The sequence below is a fragment of the Aquarana catesbeiana genome, linkage group LG03 (genome assembly GCF_042186555.1).
Source record: "Aquarana catesbeiana isolate 2022-GZ linkage group LG03, ASM4218655v1, whole genome shotgun sequence".
NCBI lineage: Eukaryota > Metazoa > Chordata > Amphibia > Anura > Ranidae > Aquarana > Aquarana catesbeiana.
In genome coordinates, this window is record NC_133326.1 from 632,501,622 (window position 1) to 632,522,005 (window position 20,384).

The 20,384-nt window shown below is 44.1% G+C and overlaps 1 protein-coding gene across 10 annotated transcripts in view; it reads left to right on the forward strand.

Annotated features, from left to right (window-relative positions):
• The window catches only part of ADGRE5 (adhesion G protein-coupled receptor E5), a 432,832-nt gene that overhangs the window by 231,228 nt on the left and 181,220 nt on the right, over positions 1–20,384 (forward strand). For 7 of the 10 annotated variants that reach the window (XM_073622463.1, XM_073622473.1, XM_073622462.1 and 4 more), the window contains 3 exons: positions 3,730–3,744; positions 6,117–6,140; positions 8,150–8,170. The exons of 1 other annotated variant lie outside the window; for it this stretch is intronic. In XM_073622463.1, the coding sequence (XP_073478564.1) occupies positions 3,730–3,744; positions 6,117–6,140; positions 8,150–8,170 (60 nt within the window). The remainder of the gene's footprint in view (positions 1–3,729; positions 3,745–6,116; positions 6,141–8,149; positions 8,171–20,384) is intronic. 2 more of the 10 variants (XM_073622466.1, XM_073622467.1) reach the window with 2 other exon arrangements.

Below are 20,384 nucleotides of genomic sequence, written 5' to 3' on the forward strand. Positions count from 1 at the left end.
GGAGGTTAATAGGAGTTCTATAATTTCTCTGTTTGCCAGTAAAAAATGTACTCCGCCAACAAATTTCCCATGTTTTGTCAGTAAAAAATTCTGCGGGAGGTTGGCAACCCTGATACAGGACACAGTATTTTTTTCTCTGTCAGTAGGTTTTGAATACTTATTGATTGACAAACAGACTTAGTATTTTTTTATGTCACTAATTATGATAGTTATTGGTAATATCTGTGTGTGTATATGTTCACAAATCCTGTCACCTGCTATAATTTTTTGGTGAACCCAGTTTTAACCACTTGACCCTCGGAAGGTTTACACCCCTTCATGACCAGGCCATTTTTTGCGATGTGGCACTGTGCTACTTTAAATGACAGTTGCGTAGTCATGCAATACTGTACCCAAATAATATTTATGTCCTTTTTTACACAAATAGATCTTTCTTATGGTGGTATTTGACCACCTCTGCATTTTTTATCTTTTGCACTATAAACACAAAAAAAGGCCGACAACTTTAAAAAAAATAACAATATTTTTTTCTTTCAAATTTCTTCATAAATGTGGACCAATATTTATTCTGCTACATATTCTTGGTAAAAAAAATCCCAATAAGCGTATATTGTTTGGTTTGGGCAAAAGTTATAGTGTCTACAAACTATAGGATATGTACTGGAATTTTTATTTTATTTTCTCGTAATGCCTGTGATCAACGGCTTATAGCGGGACTACATAATTGCAGCGGACATTTGGACAGTCGAACACTTTTTTGGGAACCAGTGAAACTAATACAGTGGTCAGTGCTAAAAATATGAACTGTCACTGTACTAATGACACTGTCTGGGAAGGGGTTAAACATCTAGGGGTTAAATGTGTGCCTAACCAGTGTTTTAGTGTACTGTGTGTGCTGCTTTTACTAGGGGAAGTAATTTATTCCCTGCTTTGCGGGGAAAGAAAATCCATTACTTCCCCGCTGACAAGACAGAGCTCTGCCTTGTTTCCATAGGGAGAGCTCTGTCCTTTGTGTGTTACCGATGATTGACGGGTGTCGGCGGTAATCTATTTGCGGGCACCGGCTGATCGGCATCTGTGTATAATCACAGCAAAGCCGGGCGCACACACCCCCTACCCGGAAGTGCCAGATCACGTACCTAGTACATGATCTGGCGCAGGAGAGCCACCTTGCCGCTGTATATGTAACTTTCCAGTAGAGGACAGGGAGGCCCCACGCTGCCAGGAATTTTGAAAGAAATTGTGGTCTTCATTGGACTAGAATGAGGCATATCATTCTATTTTATCATCTGTAATTTACGTTTATAGTTTGCCCTGAGCTTGATAAAAGGCTGGACATGGTCCAAAATATTGCTATGTTAAAGGGGAGCTTGACATTGTTTGTACTGCTGTGCTTTTGCAGTAAAGACATACACGGAGCAATGGAGGAACGGAATAGGCGTAGTGTATACATGACAGGGTGAGAAGCAGAACCAGTCATTAAGGGGTTAATATATTTTAGTTAGGTAGAAAAATTAGCTAGTCACCTTATTGGTTTAGAGTAGGGTGTGGCAGGGTGGGGTCAGTGTCCAGTTGCTTGGGGGGAAGGTCCCAGGGCACTTGCTGAGGAGACACCATTAAAGCAGCATACCTCCCACCCACCCTTCTTAGGATTGTAGTAAAGGTGATATGTTTATTACTCTGTTTTGGCGGTTGGGGTCCTTGACAGAGGTCTATTCAGGGTTATTGGATAAATGGTGGGGATACATCTGAGGTATGGAATCCTCGAGTGGGTACGTTACGACGTATAACAGTGTTAAGAACGGTGGGTGTCTGAGGTCAACTTGTTTAGGCTCCGAGCCGACATTTGCGGCTGGGGTCGCATCCCAGCTATCTGATGCTCTCAGACACGAAATAATTTGGGCAAGATGGCACTGTCAGGGACCTCCAATCTTGATAGCTGGATAAGGCAGTTATGTTTTGGTTATGCTGCAGGGGCGGACTGACCATTCGGGCACTCGGGCACTGCCCGAGGGCCCCATGCCACTAAGGGGCCCCATGCCACTAAGGGGCCCCATCAGGGTTGCCAGCCTCAATAAAACCAGGGACAGTATGTAAAAATCTGTGTGTTTTTTTTTTTTTAAATCCCAAGATTATAGCTGCCCCACCATTCCAGTACCTTTTCAGTGTGTGTATTCTGTGTGTGTGTACTGTGTGTGTATATTGTGTGTCTGTGTATGTATACTGTATGTGTGTGTGTGTATACTGTGTGGCTCCATAATCTATTGCCCGGGGGCCCCATAATCTTCTCCTATTGCCCGGGGGCCCCATAATCTTCTCCTATTGCCCGGGGGGCCCCATAATCTTCTCCTATTGCCCAGGGGCCCCATATTCTTCTCCTATTGCCCGGGGGCCCCATAATCTCCTATTGCCCAGGGGCCCCATAATCTCCTATTGCCCGGGGGCCCCATAATCTCTTATTGCCCGGGGGCCCCTTGAGTTGTCAGTCTGCCCCTGTTATGCTGATAAAGTTATGTTTAATAAATAGGCCGTGTTCGGCCATATTAACTCCAACTATGTCTTGCGTGGTCATTCATGTAATTAATGAGGGAGAAGTGGAGGGGCGGTTTGGTATTTCAGGGGTATTAGAGGAGCAGGTTAAGTCTTAACTACCCTAGTCAAGTGAAAGACCCGTATGCAGATCTACAAATTGTTTGAAAATAATTTAACATGATAAGATATGAAAATGAAGTTGGACAAGTTTTCATTTTAAAAAGCTCAAAACTGAAAGCTTTTACACACTGAGATGCATTAAATGTCAGTTAAGAAGCATTGTGCCAAGCCGTAATGTATGCTGTGTTAAGGCATCCAATTAATTTTTAATGATTAGCCAAATTCACTACAACACCAGCAAAATAATATACCGTATATGCTCGAATATAAGCCGAGTTTTTCAGCACATTTATTTTGTGCTGAAAATGCCCCCCTCGGCTTATACTCGAGTCAAGCACTTTTCTGCAGCAGAGAATGACATTTTCCGAACCAACTTTGGGGCCCCATATCTCGGGGCCACTTAGTGCTAGGAACCCCAGAGTTGGTGTGGAACTAGCACTACAACATGTCCAAGCTGGGGTTCCTAGCACCAAGTGGCCCCGAGATACGGGGCCCCAAAGTCGGTTCGGAAAATGTAATTCTGTGCTGCAAAAAAGTGCTTGACATTTTCTGAACCGAATTTGAGGCCCTGTTTCTCGGGGCCCCTTGGTGCTAGGAACCCCAGCTATGGATATGTTGTAGTGCTAGTTCCACTGGGTTTGCACACCAAGTAGCTCCAAGATACGGGGCCCCAAAGTCGGTCAACTGTGTCCATCTGCAGCAAGGCATGCAAATGGGCACAGTAGGGCTGCAAATGGGCATTGTTGACCCTCTTTTCCACTTGCAGTAGCTGCTCATTTCTCGCCCTAGGCTTATACTCAAGTCAATAAGTTTTCCCAGTTTTTTGTGGTAAAATTAGGTGCCTCGGCTTATATTCGGGTTGACTTATACTCGAGTATATACGGTAATCCTTTTTCCAAGACAGCACATCGCAATGCATGTGAGTGCATTCGGGTGTCATTTTAATAAATGAGCTGAAACGAATTGGGAAACTTTTGGTGGAAATGTGGAAATTGTATAAAAAAACTGATTAATTGATGGACTAATTATATATTCGGATTTACTAATTTAATCTTTCTTTTTTTTCTATTCCAAAAGCTTTATCTTCTGCTGGTAAGTGACTTTTATAACAACATATACAAACATTTCCATAGCCAAGGTTATATACAATGTATACGGCTGTTCATTTATGTTGTACAGTTTATCAGATGTAAAAAGCTCTGCTTCTATTAATTGAAACATGGACTGAAAAAGTATGGACGCTACCAATGCTGCAATGTTTCTTGGCTGCTATGCTGAGCCGGTGGCTTCAGCACTTTCTCCTGGAACAAAGCAGAAGAGGCTTTGATTTCACTCTGATGTTCTGGATCTGCATGCTTGTTCCTGTTTATGTCTCAGAAGGCAGCCAGGCAACTGCAATTGGAAGGCGGTCAGCAAGTTTTGTCATTCTGAAAGTGTAGTATATTTTCAGTAAGTGCATATATTGTGTTATATTAGTATTCACCTTAAAGTGACTTTCAACTTTCACAAGCCTCTTCCACGTTTTTCCTACAATATTAACTATAGAGATTTTTAGAATAGCCACTAGAGGGCACTCTCAGTATAAATCTGAACTAAAAATGCCATGTATCAAAACTGGATGAGGTTTTTGTTTCTCAAAATGTCGTCGCCCCCCCCCCCCCGGCTGTTTAAAGAATAGATATAATGTAGCGAGATCTGTGAAACAACTGCCACTGCATTATTAGTACAATAGACAATCAACAGAGCACTATGTATAAAAATTGTGTTACGCTAAAAAAAATATTCTCCAAATGCATGTTTTAATATTGGGGCACAGAAGCAGTCATATTTGACAAAAAACGTAGGGTGGAGCTAAGTGCTGACTTCATTGCGTCACCAGAAGTGACGGTGCAATGGCTCTGTTTTCCAGCATAATTGGTTCCTTTATTGCGCAATGGCTCCATCATATGTGCACAGGCATTTTTATTATAATAAAAGCTTTAATAAGGATTTCACACTATGTGAAGTGTTTGCTTTGTCATTCTTTTCTGAGAGTCGGGCGGATGTCAACTGGAAGAGAATGTTTAGATGCGAGCCAGCAGTAATGGCGCGGTCTGGATGAATTTCCATTTCACACTCTCTCTATGACTTCTTTTTTTAGTTAGGGAGTCATTTAATGCTGGTAAGCCTGCATCTATACCTTTGAGGTGGTGGTTTAGTTACACGGATCCCTGGAAGCAGTGCTGGTGGTGGAACACACTATTTATCTGGAATTTGAGTACACATTGTGGACTTCTCTTTTCACGTGCACTTAATACTTCATGAATTGGATGTTTAATTTAATTTATTTATATTTTTTTGTACTCATATGTAATAACTAGTTATCTAAATGGTATTTATGGTTTTGGTTTAACACATGAATTTCGATGATTGGTTTTTAATTAGAGCAACACAATTTTTATATGTTTGATTTATGATAAATATCTCAGTGTGGTTGTAGCTTTTTCACTTTTTGAACACACGCAGTTTTCAGTTTTTTTTCTTTGTTCTTATAACAAAGAACACTATACTTTATAAATAGTCCATATATTAAACCTTGATAAGGAACAGGAAAAACATCCAATAAATGAAGAAGGTTTAAAAATCATCAAATATCCGACTGAAGCTCTGATTAAAATCTTGGGAGCAATCCAGCTGATACAGAAGATGAGAGCAGATACAGGGTGCAAGTTACTGGTATCAGAAACTTTAATGAGAATCAAAAATCTCAGCCTATTCACATGTAAATGTAGATGTAGATAAAACAATGAATAAAGCAATAGTCTCAGGAGATCCAGAGCCTGTGCAGAGAGCTAGTTGCAGTTTAGATATGAACACCGGCAAGCTATCATGTGTAAAGCCCGCACTGGCACACTGAAGCTCGGTGAGTCACAGGAGAACAGAACAAATGCAATCAGAAGAAGATCAGGCTGGAGGCATACACGAAGGAAAGGGCTTGAGCCAGCAACGCGTTTCAAAGCAGTCAAGCCCCTTTCTCAAGCCTTATTGTATGACGTGCATCACTAGAGTACCCCTACCAGCCAAATCCAAGTCCTGGCCTTAAAATAACAAAGCCTTAATTTTGCCAATTCAAGGGACCCAAATCTAGAATTTTCACCCTTTTTAATTCCAGCTGGTCACTCCTGGCATTTCAATACAAATACATGTGAAATTTTGAACAATTAGAAACACTTTCCAGTTGCATCCTGGTTTTTCCTCTCACAGTACCTTTATTTTTTAAATGAATTCATAATTAGATTACCTGATTTTAAATAATTGTCTGGAGTTCTGTTTTAAAGTAAACCTGTCATAAGGGAAATTTCTGATCTTCCCCTGGAAAGCTGCCTTGATGTCATGTTTACCGATGTTAGTAAGATTCTAGTCATTGATGTAGAACAAGTATAGAATGTAATGCGATGTGGTAACAATACTTTTATTCTCTCTAGAAAAAACTACTTTGAAACCAGACTGTAAGTACTTGTAATCCTAAATGATTTACTACACTTGAACAAAATTTTCCTACATCTGAAAAAAGGAATAGGCATGTAGGCTCAACAGTGATGCCCAAAGTGCCCATGGACATTACCTGCACTTTCCTGACTATAGTGCGAAGCTCCACCAGCTGTCCTCACCCTAGTCAATACATGGCATTTGACAGGGTTTAAAACAGAAGTCAAGAACTACGTCCCTTGTAGCAAAGGGAAACCAGTTTTTAAGAGGTGCACAGAGAAGGGTTTTCATGCCAATGAAGGTAAATGCAGGCACGGTATGGAGTTTGTTCGGTTAAGGTGACCACATGTTCAAAATGAAATCCAGGGACACCCCAAAGACCATGAGTCGGGAGTAATTGTGGCGAGCATAGTGTGCAGTACCAGAAGGGTTTGGTCAAATTGTGCCAAACAGTGGGAGGGGCTTAAAGGTGTATTGTTAAATAAAACCTCTACTCTGCTCTGGGTCAGGAGTACATTTGTGGTGTGCTGGAGTCTAGTGTGCCTAATTCACAGAGTACAGGGGTCACATGTGTTTAATGCACAGAAAGCAGGGTGTCAGGAATCAGCGGCTAAGGAGACCAAACATTTAGCTACACCCAGAAATTGAGACCAAACTATATATATCCTTAAAGTGATATTTATTTACAGTGAAACACCTAAATACACACCAGCAAACAGTGAACATAAACAACCCCAAAAAACAAACAAGAACCAGACCCCCAATGCACAAGAACAAACCTAACTACTTACAAAGTAACTAAAGAAACTAAAAAAAAAAAGAAATTAAACTTCTGACTAAATACAAAACATATACAATGTAATGACAAGGGAATACAGGGATGCAAGGCATAGGAGAAACAAGACCGGGTACTAGGGCAGGGAGCAGGAGCAAGGCAGATGGATACAGGATGGATCAAGTAATCAGAATCATGACGCGCTGGGGGAAGGGAGGAGCAGCCTTAAGTAGCCCCCCGACAGCTGAACACTAATGTCACTAAGACTACAGCCTGTTGGCTCCTGGGAGACATCTGCTGGTGGACACTGGAGCTGTAGCAAGCAAAGAACAGCACAGTGCCACCAGCAGGTGAACTCAATCCTAACAGTACCCCCCCTCTTTAGGAGTGGCCTCCGAACGCTCCATAAAGCGCCACCACTGCCGACTGGGCACCCCACTGCCAATGTCCAAAGGCCTGGTAAGGACCCCACCGCCAGTATCCCAAAACAGGCTAGGTAACCCGCTGACCCAATTTCCTGAGTCATATGGCATTTGATCCCTCCAAACAGTAGGCATCCCAACACTGGGGTACCATGGGTCATCCAGAAACTTAGCCCTGGGATCATGTGACAACACCAGAATTCTGACACCGGAATGTCTGGTTACAACAGCGTAGCTTGCCTGGTTTCCAGACTTGTTCCACATCAACGGCCATCTAGGTTTCCCCAAGGCACTGGTTACCCGACCCGGGTTCCCTAATACACCTGGAGTTGTGGCAATAGCATCTGGGCCATTGCAAGGAACAAATGGTACTCTGCCACTACCCTGGAGTTCACCACTACCACGGTCGTGAAGGCAAACGTAGCTACTAGTTGTAAAGGGTATGTCTGGACCACCAGGCTTAGGCGCAACATACTGTAAGAGGGACCCAACCGAGGTGACTGAAACAGAATCTCAGGCCAGACAGGCAACCCATTTAGGCCACCTAACACTGAAACTACTGAAGTCTCAGACCCATCAGCAGCGGGAGTTTAACCCAGTCAACAGAGTCCAGCCTAACAGGAAAGGTATCCAAGGTACCGTTTCTAAATTTCCTAAAAAAAAAGTTTGTTGCTTAATAAAAGCTGACTTCACAAAGTTTCTCAGGTTACACTGGCCTGCAGAGAGATTGTGATGGCAGCCCTGTGAGAATGAAGCTTTTGTAGAATGCTGGCTATGCTAGGGGTTATTTTTAATGTGATATAGTAACCTTAACTTCTTCTCTCTTGAACAGGTCCTTTGACAGGCAAAACCAGTAAGTACTTTGTAATCTAACTGATTTACTACATTTGAACAAAGTTTTCCTACATTTGAACAAAGAAACAGGTATGCAGGCAGTGATGCCCAAAGTACCCAATGTCCAAAGGCCTGGTAAGGACCCTGCCGCCAGTATCCCAAAACAGGCTAGGTAACCCGCTGACCCGATTTCCTGAGTCATATGGCATTTGATCCCTCCAAACAGTAGGCATCCCAACGCTGGGGTACCATGGGTCATCCACAAACTTAGCCCTGGGATCATGTGACAACACCAGAGTTCTGACACCGGAATGTCTGGTTACAACGGCGTAGAACAAAGAAACAGGTATGCAGGCAGTGATGCCCAAAGTACCCATAGACATTACCTGCACTTCCCTGACTTTGGTGCTAAGCTCCACCCACTGTCCTCACCTTGTCAAGTGTGGTGTCCTTATTAGTCAATAAAAACAAAAACATCAAAGTCGGCCATAGATGGTTTGAATCTCCACTGGTTTAGCAGGGACCACAATGGTTCCACGGGAGGGATTCCCCATCAACACTAACAGTGTTGATGGGGGAATCAAGCAATTTTCTTGTCTGCAACCCGTGGTTGCAGGAAAGAAAATTGCATCATCTATGGCCTGCCTTATTCCCACTGCCGACTCGGCACTGAAAACTGAGTGATCAAAGACTGCTGATCGCTTAGTTCTCCCCTACTCTCTGGGCAGAGAACGGTGACTGTCAGTTTCAACTGGCTTTCTGGTCTGTCCCTTCTGCACTCACTGGAGTGCTGGTCTGTGGAGGGGCCAGGATCAGTAGGATCAGTCTCCCAGTGGTACAGCTGAGAGGCTGAGCCAGCTGCCAGTCCAGGCTTCAGGGCAGATACCGATCATATTGTCAGAATCTTTCCAAAGCATGGACCGTCTCTGTTATGTCAGCCGACGGCGGGCTTTGGCCTGAGGCTGAAAACAGGTCACAGGATTGCACAACGAACTGCACTCCCGTGATCCATAGGAGAACTATAGCCAAAAAAGCTTTGGGCACACTTCTATTTTTAAGTACACAACAGACACTAAAACCACAGCCCCTCTTTTCTTATTTTCCACTGCAGAATCTTGGCAGCCTGCCAGCCCTTCAATAGCAACAAACAGCAGATGCTTGTAAATTGTGGTTCACACCTATGCATTTTTTAATGCCTTTTGCAGAAACGCACTACAGTCCATTTAACATGGTTTCCTATGGGACACATTCACATCTTTGCTTTTTTCAGCTGCTGCTTTTTTGGAAAGTGTCAGGGACCTTTTTAAATCAAATATCGCCAAAAGAAAGCTCTATTTGTGGGGAAAAAAATTACATAAATTTTATTTGGGTACTGTGACGGGAGGGCCCGTGGAACTCAGAATACATCTTATGTCTAAGTCACCCTGTGCCATCCTGGCACAGGGTGAGTGAGAAAATATTACTCTAACAATACAAACGTAACCTAATTAACATGCGCTAATTAACTAATCCTTTATACAGCCAAGGTGATTGAGACATGACCTTTTGCCCAGACTGAGTTAATTATCACAGGACACCTTCTCACAATAGCAGCAGCTCCAATAGGAGTCGTCCCGTCTCCTACATTGTATAGAGGACAATGTGATCAGCTCATTCAATTAACAGGTTGAGTTCAGAATCAACCAAACCAATAATAGTCTCTACATACATCCTGGGAGATATTGTGGACAAATATTACTGTCCCATTTTAAGTAGTCCAAGATATATTTTCTCACTCACCCTGTGCCAGGATGGCACAGGGTGACTTAGACATAAGATGTATTCTGAGTTCCACGGGCCCTCCCGTCACATCTTTCCCCTTTCGGCAGAAGACTAACACAGGAGGAGACCCCAGACGGGTTGACTCCGAAGTTAGTAAGTAGTTCCAGTCCTCTACTGCCTGTACCCACACAGTACCCCAAATAAATTGTTCCAAACAAAGCATTACTCACCCAGCCAACCTCTGCCTCTCTCAGAGAACATATCTGCCGCTGGGGAGAGGCCTGGACTGGCTCTTCTCCCTGGAGTCCTTTCTGCCGCTGGAGAGAAGACAGGGTGTCTGGGCTCACTCTGTCATGCTGTTGGGGATCTGGGCCCACTGCCCAGCATCCCTGGGGTATACAGGTGGAGACTGAAGTCCCATCCATCTTCACAGGAAATCCATCCTCTGTTAGTTGAGGGCAGAGTCCAGCAGTCCTCGGCGCTGTTGCCAGCCCTTCTGCTGGAAACCCCACACCATCTGTTTCGGCTAACTGTTGGGGAGGGAGGCCGACTGCCCCGCCTCCCTGGAACTCTGTAGTTGTTGCTATTGCTGGGCAGAGGTTGGTAACACTCTGCCCTGTTGGGAGGCACTTCTGCTGGGGACTCCGCATCCTCCGCTCCGGCTAACCCTTGGGGCAGGAGGCTGGCTTCCTCCACTCCCAAACTGTTTAGCTGCCATTGGGGAGGTGAGCCGGCTGCTTCCTTTTCCATTCCCTCATCTGGTTGCTTGGACGACATGTCTATGGTACTGTCTCCCAGGTGCACTGATCTTTGCTGGGGAGGGAAGGCCGCTTCCTCCACCCTGACCAACTGTTGGGGAGGGACAACACACACCTCCTCTCCCTTCTCCCCCTGTATCTGCTGCTGGGAAGTGATTGCCACCTTCTCACCCTGGGCCTCCGAAACTGCCACAGGTGTGGGACAGAGGTCTTGGACCCTCTGTCCGGTTGCCAGATCTTCAGCTGGAGAAGTTTGTTGTAACTCCACAGATATTGCTGTTGGTGCTGGGCAGAGCACAGTGAAGTTTGGCCCCAATAGCAGCTCTTCTGCCGGAGGCTCATCAGGTTGTTCTTCCTCAGCAGAAAAGTCTATTAAATCCCCTACCACTATAACTGGTGTCTGTGGATAGAGGTTGACCATCTCCTGTCCGTGGAACTCAGAAGATGCCATCAGTGCTGAGCAGAGCGCAATGAAGTTTGGCCCTAATCCCAACTCTTCTGCTGGGGGCTCACCCGATGGTTCTCCCTCAGCAGAAAAGTCTATCAAATCCCCTGTCTCTGCAACTGGTGTCTGGGGATGGAGGTTCACCATCTCCTGTCCATGGAATCCAGAAGATGCTATCAGTGCTGGGCAGAGGTTAGCAGAGCTCTGTCCTGTTGTCAGCACTTCAGGTTTGGGGATGGCAATCTCCAGATTTTCCGCTGCAGATTCTCTGGCATGCTGCTGGACAGGCACATTCCTCCATCCAAGATCATCCCATGCAGAAACAGGATCATCAAGGTCAGTCAGCACTTGCTGCATCCGCCATAAGACCTCCGCATCCCTAGCTATGGGGGCAGGTTGGCAAAGCACACTATTGCTCTGCCACATTGCCGACTCTTCAGCCAAGATTTCCGGGTTGTCAGCTGGTATTTCCTGATAGTCCCAGGCAAAGGGAGCCCAGCCCTGGCACTGAGCAATGTCTAGCAGCCGTCTTCAGGCGATCTCTAGCTCCCATTCCTGAATGGCCAGAAACTCCAAATCTTCCTGTGCCCAGTGCACTTCTAAATTGTTCAGTAGCCCTTCTCTGAAATCCATGATTTCATCCATCCGCCACTCCAAATCACTCCCAAAGTTAGGGTCCCCTGTCAGCTTCACATACAACAGTCCCAAGCCGCCGTAGCTTAAGCCTTCCGTTGGGCTGTCATCCGCTATCCAGGGACATGCTTGGGATACATGCCACCGGAGGGCTCTGTAGCTCTCATCCAGCTTTATCTGTGCCCAGACCAGCCTGCTTAATTCAGCTGTCTGCTTCTTGTGTGGTTTTTCTCCCAAAAACTGCACCCGCAGTACGGACCAGTACCTTTCCTCGATGGAGGGGAGAACTTTTCCCTGGTGTCGCTGCTCACAGGCTAGCGCTTCCTTCCAGAGTTTGCAGCGAATAGAATCACACCATCCCAGCAGGACCTGCTCCGATACTGGTCCTCTGTGCTGTATCTGCATCTCTCGCAACCTCCTTCTGAATTCCTCATCCATGGCGGCTGGTATCTGTACCTCTCCTCTCCTGCTATCTGGACCTTGGATCCAGATGGAAGTTTGGATGTCCCAGACTGCAGGAAGCTATCCCACCGCTGCCACCAATGTCACGGAACGTCCCACACTTTGCTTGAGTGCTTCCGTCATATACCACTTCCTCCCAGTCTGTATACAGATATCATATATTCCAACCTCTCTGAGCACAAAACAAGGCGACACTTGCTTGTTGCTACCATGAACTCACTTTATTCAGAACCAGAATACAGTCTTATATACAGGAGAAAATATTACTCTAACAATACAAACGTAACCTAATTAACCTAATTAACATGAGCTAATTAACTAATCCTTTATACAGCCTAGGTGATTGAGACATGACCTTTTGCCCAGACTGAGTTAATTATCACAGGACACCTTCTCACAATAGCAGCAGCTCCAATAGGAGTCTTCCCGTCTCCTACATTGTATAGAGGACAATGTGATCAGCTCATTCAATTAACAGGTTGAGTTCAGAATCAACCAAACCAATAATAGTCTCTACATACATCCTAGGAGATATTGTGGACAAATATTACTGTCCCATTTTAAGTAGTCCAAGATATATTTTCTCACTCACCCTGTGCCAGGATAGCACAGGGTGACTTAGATATAAGATGTATTCTGAGTTCCACGGGCCCTCCCGTCACAGGTACAGTGTACGCGCAATTGTCAGTTAAAGTAGTGCAGTGCTGTATCACAAAAAATTGCCTGGTCATGAAGAGGAGTAAATCTTCCAGTGGTTGAGTGGTTAAAAGCAAAACGGTGCATTGTGGGTTCAATAGACTTGCATGTAGCATGTAGTGTGTTTTTGCTGTGATTTTGCCTTGCCGCAATTTTTGTTTTGCGTTTTTTTTTTTAACCGACCCAACAACAAGTTGGCAAAAAAAAACTCTGTAGCAAAATCACGGTAATGCGATTTGTACCATGATTTTGCTGCATTTCCTGTGTGTCTCTAGTTCATTTTTGGCAGTGGCGGCAAACAGTATGCCAACCCCCCCCCCCCCCGTCAGTCAGAAGGTAAGTAGCACTTACCCCATCACCAGTGGCTTCCCCTGCTCGGCGACAGCATCTCGTCCTGCTCTCCATGGGTCATCACGGCGGCGGCTTCCGTTTCTTCTCTCCTTCTCGGCGGCCAATTGGATTGCGGATCAGTGTTTCAACAGCCAATATTCATTCCATGTTATAGCACACCTGGGTGGGCGTGCATTCTATGCAACCCTAGCCCATCCTATTTGAAGCCTATTAGAGCCTATTAGAGCCTATTATATACTCGAGTATAAGCCGAGTTTATCAGCACATTTTTTTGTGCTGAAAAGGCCCCCTCGGCTTATACTCGAGTCACTGTGCCCATCTGCAGCCTCATGCGCCTGATCTCTCGGCGCTGTGACATGCAGTCTAGTTGGTGGCCGTCCAGTGTTACAAAGCCCCGCCTTCTCTTCGTCCTCATCCGTGATAGGCGGAACACTGACTCACGGCTAGGAAACTGAATCAGTGTTCCGTCACGGACGAGGAGGAGGCAGGGCTTTGTTACACTGGACGGCTGCCGACTAGACTGTATGTCACAGCGCCAGGAGATCAGGTACATGAGGCTGCAGATGTACACAGTGAGATAGCACAATGAGGCTGCAGATGTACACAGTGAGGCTGCAGATGGACACAGTGAGGCTGCAGATGTACACAGTGAGATGGCACAGTGAGGCTGCAGATGGACACAGTGAGGCTGCAGATGGACACAGTGAGATGGCACAGTGAGGCTGCAGATGGACACAGTGAGATGGCACAGTGAGGCTGCAGATGGGCACAGTGAGGCATGCAGATGGGCAAAGTGAAGATGGGCATTGTTGACCCTCTTTTCCACTTACAGTAGCTGCTGCATTTATCACCCTAGGCTTATACTCAAGTCAATAAGTTTTTCCATTTTTTTGTGGTAAAATTAAGTGCCTCGGCTTAAATTCGGGTCGACTTATACTCGAGTATATACGGTACACAGCTCTGTCACACAGCACAGACCTATTTGTCAGACAGAAGACCTGATTGTTCTTTTCTTCACTGTGACTGGGCAGTGAAAGGAGAAGCAGCAGACTGAGGAGCTTGTCCTTTGTTAGTATGTGAGCACTGCATCACTATTGGTTAGCTCCTTGTGCTGCTTCTCCCTCCCCCTCCCTGAGCTGTACTGTACAGGAAATGCAAGAAGCCCATACCAAGTCTAGTCATATACTTCCATTGCTTGCATTAAATGAAAATACATTTAAAGATATAATAATTATTACAGAGCTGCGTTAATATGCGTATTTTACATCTACTTGAAGTTCACATCCAAATGCTTTCATGTTCATAGTCTGGACACAGGTGCACTTTAAGGTAGATTTTGTATATTTTTAAATAACGTAACAGTATCATAAATAGCTATTACTCTGCAAAATGGTTTTAAACTCCTCTAAAGTGTTGATTTGGTTATTTTCGACTTGGCCAACACCGAAGGGGGGTTGCAATTCTGTTTGAGTCTAGGAGAGACTCGTTTGAGTGGGTCCTACAGTCCTGGAAGTGTCTGATAGAGGCTGCAGTGCTGAAATGGAGGGGTGGTAGAATACATGGGCCGTTCAAGAGGTGAGTATTAAAGTTCTTCTATTGTAAAGACCTTTTGTCTGAATTTGTTTTATTAACTTTGTGGGTGAGTGCAGCATGGTGTTTCAACAGCAATGTGAAATGGAGCAGGTCTTAGATGTGCCGACAGTGTCTTGATTGCCCCCATCAACACAGTCAGTGCTAATGGGGGAATCCCTCCCGTGGAGCTATTGTGTTTTCCCGGTGGGAGGGGCAAAAGGAGCCATTTTGGCCAGGAGAACATACAGTGATTATTGCTAGCAGCTATAGCCGCTGGCAATAATCACATGAAAAATCTGAGAGGCTTGTTGTACCCAAGTTGATCAATCGATCAACTTGGGTGCAATCAGCCTGCCCACACATGGTTTGAATCTTGGGCCTGTCCTTGCTGAACGGGCCAAGATTTGAGCCATCTATGGACGCCTTAAGTTTTACTTGTTAAAATATAGTATATGGGATGTTCATAGTGAACAGTTCACTGGTCAAATCAATGTGTAAACAGATAATAATCTTCTTCACCTTGTGCCTCTATGAGGGATAGTAAATAACTGAGGGAACACGAGGAAGTAGGGAAGGATCTATCTGAGGACTAAACCAACTAGTTTCAACATACAGGTAAACTGGAATATACCATTTAGAAATACAGTTGTAGCTACACTAAATTTACACTTGGGGGTTGATTTACTAAAACTGAAGAGTGCAAAATCTGATGCAGCTCCCCATAGAAACCAATCAGCTTCCAGTTTATATTATGAAAGCTTAAAGTTGTTGTAAAGGCAGATGGTTGTTTATCTTAATGGGTTCTATGCATTAAGATAAAAAAACCTTCTGTGTGCAGCAGCCCCCCTAATACTTACCCGAGCCCCATCTCTATCCAAGGATGTTGCATTAAAGCGGAGTTCCACCCAAAAATGGAACTTCTGCTTTAAGGGAAGGTGACCCCCTGACATTTTTTTGGGGGGGGGGCGGAAACCCTCTTTTTAGAGGGTTCCAGCTCCCACTTCCTCTTGGGGCACCACGGCGCCAGAAGGAAGATCACCTATCCCCCCCCCTCCCTCTTGGCAATCATCTGGGAAACATCACAAGTCCCAGATGATTGCCTGGCCAGTCACAGCGTTCCACGTGGCTCGCGCATGCTCAGTGCATGCCCAGCTGTGAAGCCACAGCCGGTCACCCACATGACAATGCCGGCACCACAGAGAGGAGGGGGAGACGAGCGGGGCTTTGTTCCCCCGCATAGCTGGACCCTGGGACAGGTAAGTGTCTGATTATTAAAAGTCAGCAGCTGCAGTATTTGTAGCTGCTGATTTTTAATTTTTTTTTAAGCGGAACTCCGCTTTAAAGACTTGGCTGTCCGGGACTCTCCCTCCTGATTGGCTGAGACACACAGCGGGCACCATTGGCTCCCACTGCTGTCAATCAAATTCAGTTAGCCAATGAGGGGAGAGAGGGGGCAGGGCCAGGCCATGACTCTGTGTCTGAATGGACACACAGAGCAGTGGCCCAACTCGGGTGCCCTCATAGCAAGCTGCTTGCTGTGGGGGCACTCGGCTGGAAGGAAGAGCTGGGAGCACTGGTGAGGGACCCCAGAAGAGGAGGATCTGGCCTGCTCCGTGCAAAACTACTGCACAGAATAGGCAAATGCAACATGTTGGGTTTTTTTTGTTTAAAAATAACAAAGATTTTAATATCACTTTAATTGAACAAGCTGAAGTTAGAAGCTGATTGGCTACCATGCCCTGCTCCACCAGATTTTGCACTCTCCAGTTTTAGTAAATCAACCTCAAGACGTCAGCACAAAGATATTTATACATAACATAATGAAATTCAATGCAAAGGTGATAGATACACCATAAGTGTTCCAGAACAACTAATGCCGCGTACACACGATCGGAATTTCGGCCCGCAAAAGACCGATGAGAGTTTTTCGTTGGAAAATGCGACCGTGTGTATGCTCCATCGATCTTTTTCTGGCGGAATTCCAGCAAGCAAAAGACTGAGCGCATGCTCTCAATTTTTCAGTCAGGAAAAGTTCCTATCTGAAAATGCAATCGTCTGTGGCAAGTCGTAGTGTTGTACGTCACCGCGTTCTTGGCGGTCGTAGTTTCAGCGAACTTTTGCGTGACCGTGTGTATGCAAGGCAAGCTTGAGCGGAATCCCGTTGGAAAAGCCGTCATATCTTTTTCCGACGAGAAATTTGATCGTGTGTACGCGGCATAAGGTTCAAATTCTACCATCAATGTGCATTGAGTGATAACTCTACCTTATACCTTCCAACACTTTCAGACCTTTAATGTAAAGATTGTTAAATCTGCTTCTCCCCTCTGTTTGATGGAGAAAATGTACTGTGTGTAACTGAGCTAAATAATAGAAAAAATACATCCATATCTACCCTGTAATCCCAAGTTGCAACAAACCATCTGATAACTATTTTGTTTTCTTCACACAAAGTACCAGTAGCCCAGGTAAACTTTTTTTTTTTCAAATGCAGTCTAAAAATATTAACTATTAAGGTTTATATTCTACCATCAATGAATATGGAGTGACAACTGTGTATCCTAACACTTTCAGATCTCTAATGTGAAGTGGTTGACACAAGAAAATAAATAGATTTTTTTCTGCTTGATTTTAAACTCTTATGTGATTAGACGGCATCCTGTGTACATTAAACATGTACACAGGATGCCGTGCCATTTAACAAATAAATGAACACTATTTTAGTCGACTAAAATACGACTAAAACAATTCAGACGACTAAAATACCACTAAAACTAAAATGGCATTTAGTCAAAAGTCTATGAAATGTGACATCAAAAGTAACATTGGTCTTCAGTCATTTCATAACTTGCCAATTGTCTATGTAGAACATTTCTTCTTGGTATGCTATATTGCAAAGACTTTGTCTTATCTATGCCTTTAAATGAATACGTACAACATGCTGTAGGTGCGTGTCACTGTCACTATGCTACTTTGTGCTTCCAAAGTACACTGGAACCTTGGTTAACGAGTAATGCAGTTAACCACTTCAGCCCCGGAAGGATTTACCCCCTTCCTGACCAGAGCACTTTTTGCGATTCGGCACTGCGTCGCTTTAACTGACAACTGCGCAGTCGTGCGACGTGGCTCCGAAACAAAATTGACGTCCTTTTTTTTCCCCCACAAATAGAGCTTTCTTTTGGTTGTATTTGATCATCACTGGTATTTTTTTTTTTTTGCGCCTTAAACAAAATAAGAGCGACCATTTTGAAAAAAACGCATTATTTTTTACATTTTGCTATAATAATTATCCCCAAAAAATATATAAAAAAACATTTTTTTTCCTCAGTTTAGGCCGATCCGTATTCTTCTACATATTTTTGGTAAAAAAAATTGCAATAAGTGTTTATTGATTTGTTTGCGCAAAAGTTATAGCGTTTACAAAATAGGGGATAGTTTTATGGCATTTTTATTAATAATTTTTTTTTACTAGTAATGGCGGCGATCACCGTTTTTTATTGTGACTGCGACGTTATGGCGGACATGTCGGACATTTTTGACACATTTTTGGGACCATTGCCATTTATACAGCAATCAGTGCTATAAAAAATGCATTGATTCCTGTATAAATGACACTGGCAGTGAAGGGGTTAACCACTAGGGGGCGGTGATGGGTTAAGTGTGTCCTAGGGCAGTGATTTCTAACTGTCAGGGGGATGGGCTGGTGTGTGACGTCACTGATCTCTTCTCCGATGACAGGGAGCAGAGATCCAGTGACACTTGTCACTAGGCAGAACGGGGAGATGCTGTTTACAACGGCATCTCCCCGTTCGTCCTCTCCGTACGGGTACGTTACTTTGCGCAGCCGTGCCATTCTGCCGACGTATATCTACAGGAGGCGGTCAGGAACCGGTTAACGAGCGTTTTGAAAGATGGGCAACTTTTTTTTTTAAATCCTGACTCGGTTTGCGAGTGTTGTCTCGCAAAACGAGCAGAATTCAAGCTAACGGGGTGTGCAGTACCGCATTTGGCCAGAGGTGCGGGGGCGCCGGTGACACTCAGAACGGTTCGGAGCCATTCCGAAATATTCGCAATCACTCGGAAACACTCGAAATACTCAGTTCCCAAGTGTTTCCGAGCCTTTCCAAGGGGTTCCGAGTTCAGCCAAGCTGTCCACGAGTATTTCCGAGGCTCCTCTGCGCCCCCCCACCTCTGGCCACATGCGCCATTGCATGCAATAGAAGTCAATGCGGAACGTGTTATCTTCGTTTCCATTGACTTCTATGGGGAAACTCGCTTTGATATGCAAGTGCTTTGGATTACAAGCATTCTCCTGGAACGGATTATGCTCGTAATCCAAGGTTCCACTGTATAGTCTAAAAATTTAATTTACCATAAGCAATTTATAGTGCAGAAACAAATTCAGCGGAGTGAAATAAAGTACATAAAAGCTCAATATTTTCAAAATTCTAAATTTTCTGAATTTTCATCCATTGTTTAGTTTGATATTGTCTGCCAATGCTTGCAAACTGGTGGGTAAATCAACCAGCAAAAATGTAGAAAAAAAAAAAAAAGGGTTGCTAAGGGAAGTGACGAGACTCCCTGTGGTTTTGAGGCCAGTACCCATGTCTGTCTTTTCAGGCCTTTGTGTTTAGTCCAGTGACAGTTATATTTTTAATAAAAATCACAGGGGTAGATTTACTAAAGGCAAAAAGACTGTGCACTTTGCAAGTGCAGTTGCTCCGGAGCTTAGTATTGATTTCCATTATCCAATCATGTGCAAGCAAAATGCTGTTTTTTGTTTTTTTGTTTTTCCCCTTGCATGTGATTGGATACTCTTTGCAAAGTGAAGCTTTATTTCATTTACTAAGCTCTGGAGCAACTGCACTTTGCAAAATGCATAGTCTATTTGCCTTTAGTAAATCAGCTTCATAGTGTATTTTTAATGAATAGCTATTTTGAACTATCATTGCTATGTTTACATTTCTACATCCTTGCTCTTACGTATTTGTATTGTATTAAATGTATATATATATGGGATGGTACAGGCAAGGAAGGATGAGCCACTTATACTCTATACCAGATAGTGTCACCGAAATCTCGGTTGAATACATTCAGAGTTCTGATGAGGAGGGGCAAAAAGCTTCCATTTTCATGCATAGAGACTCAATATCCTGTTACACTTATGGGAAAAAAAATCTAAATTCTTTTACAGAGAGCCGATCCCACAACACCACATCTTCCCAGAGACATGTAAAATATGCTGGAGATGCTGATGCGAGAGAATGGGTTACACAGTGGGATTGCCCCTTCCCCCACCACATCTGGATATTCTGGACCAATATATTCTCCATATACAGTGATATTTATGGAGACTTTAGCTTCCTCCCTGATATTGCTGTATTATCCTTTTTTCCTAGACCAATCACATTAAAAAAGATGAAATTTTATTTGCATTTTATTTTTATTATTGCATTTTATTTGCATAGCCAGACAACTTCCTCTTTTTTTTTGGAAGTCCACTTCCGCAACCTCCTTTACCAACGTAGACAAGAAAAATGAATCCAATGGAATGTTTA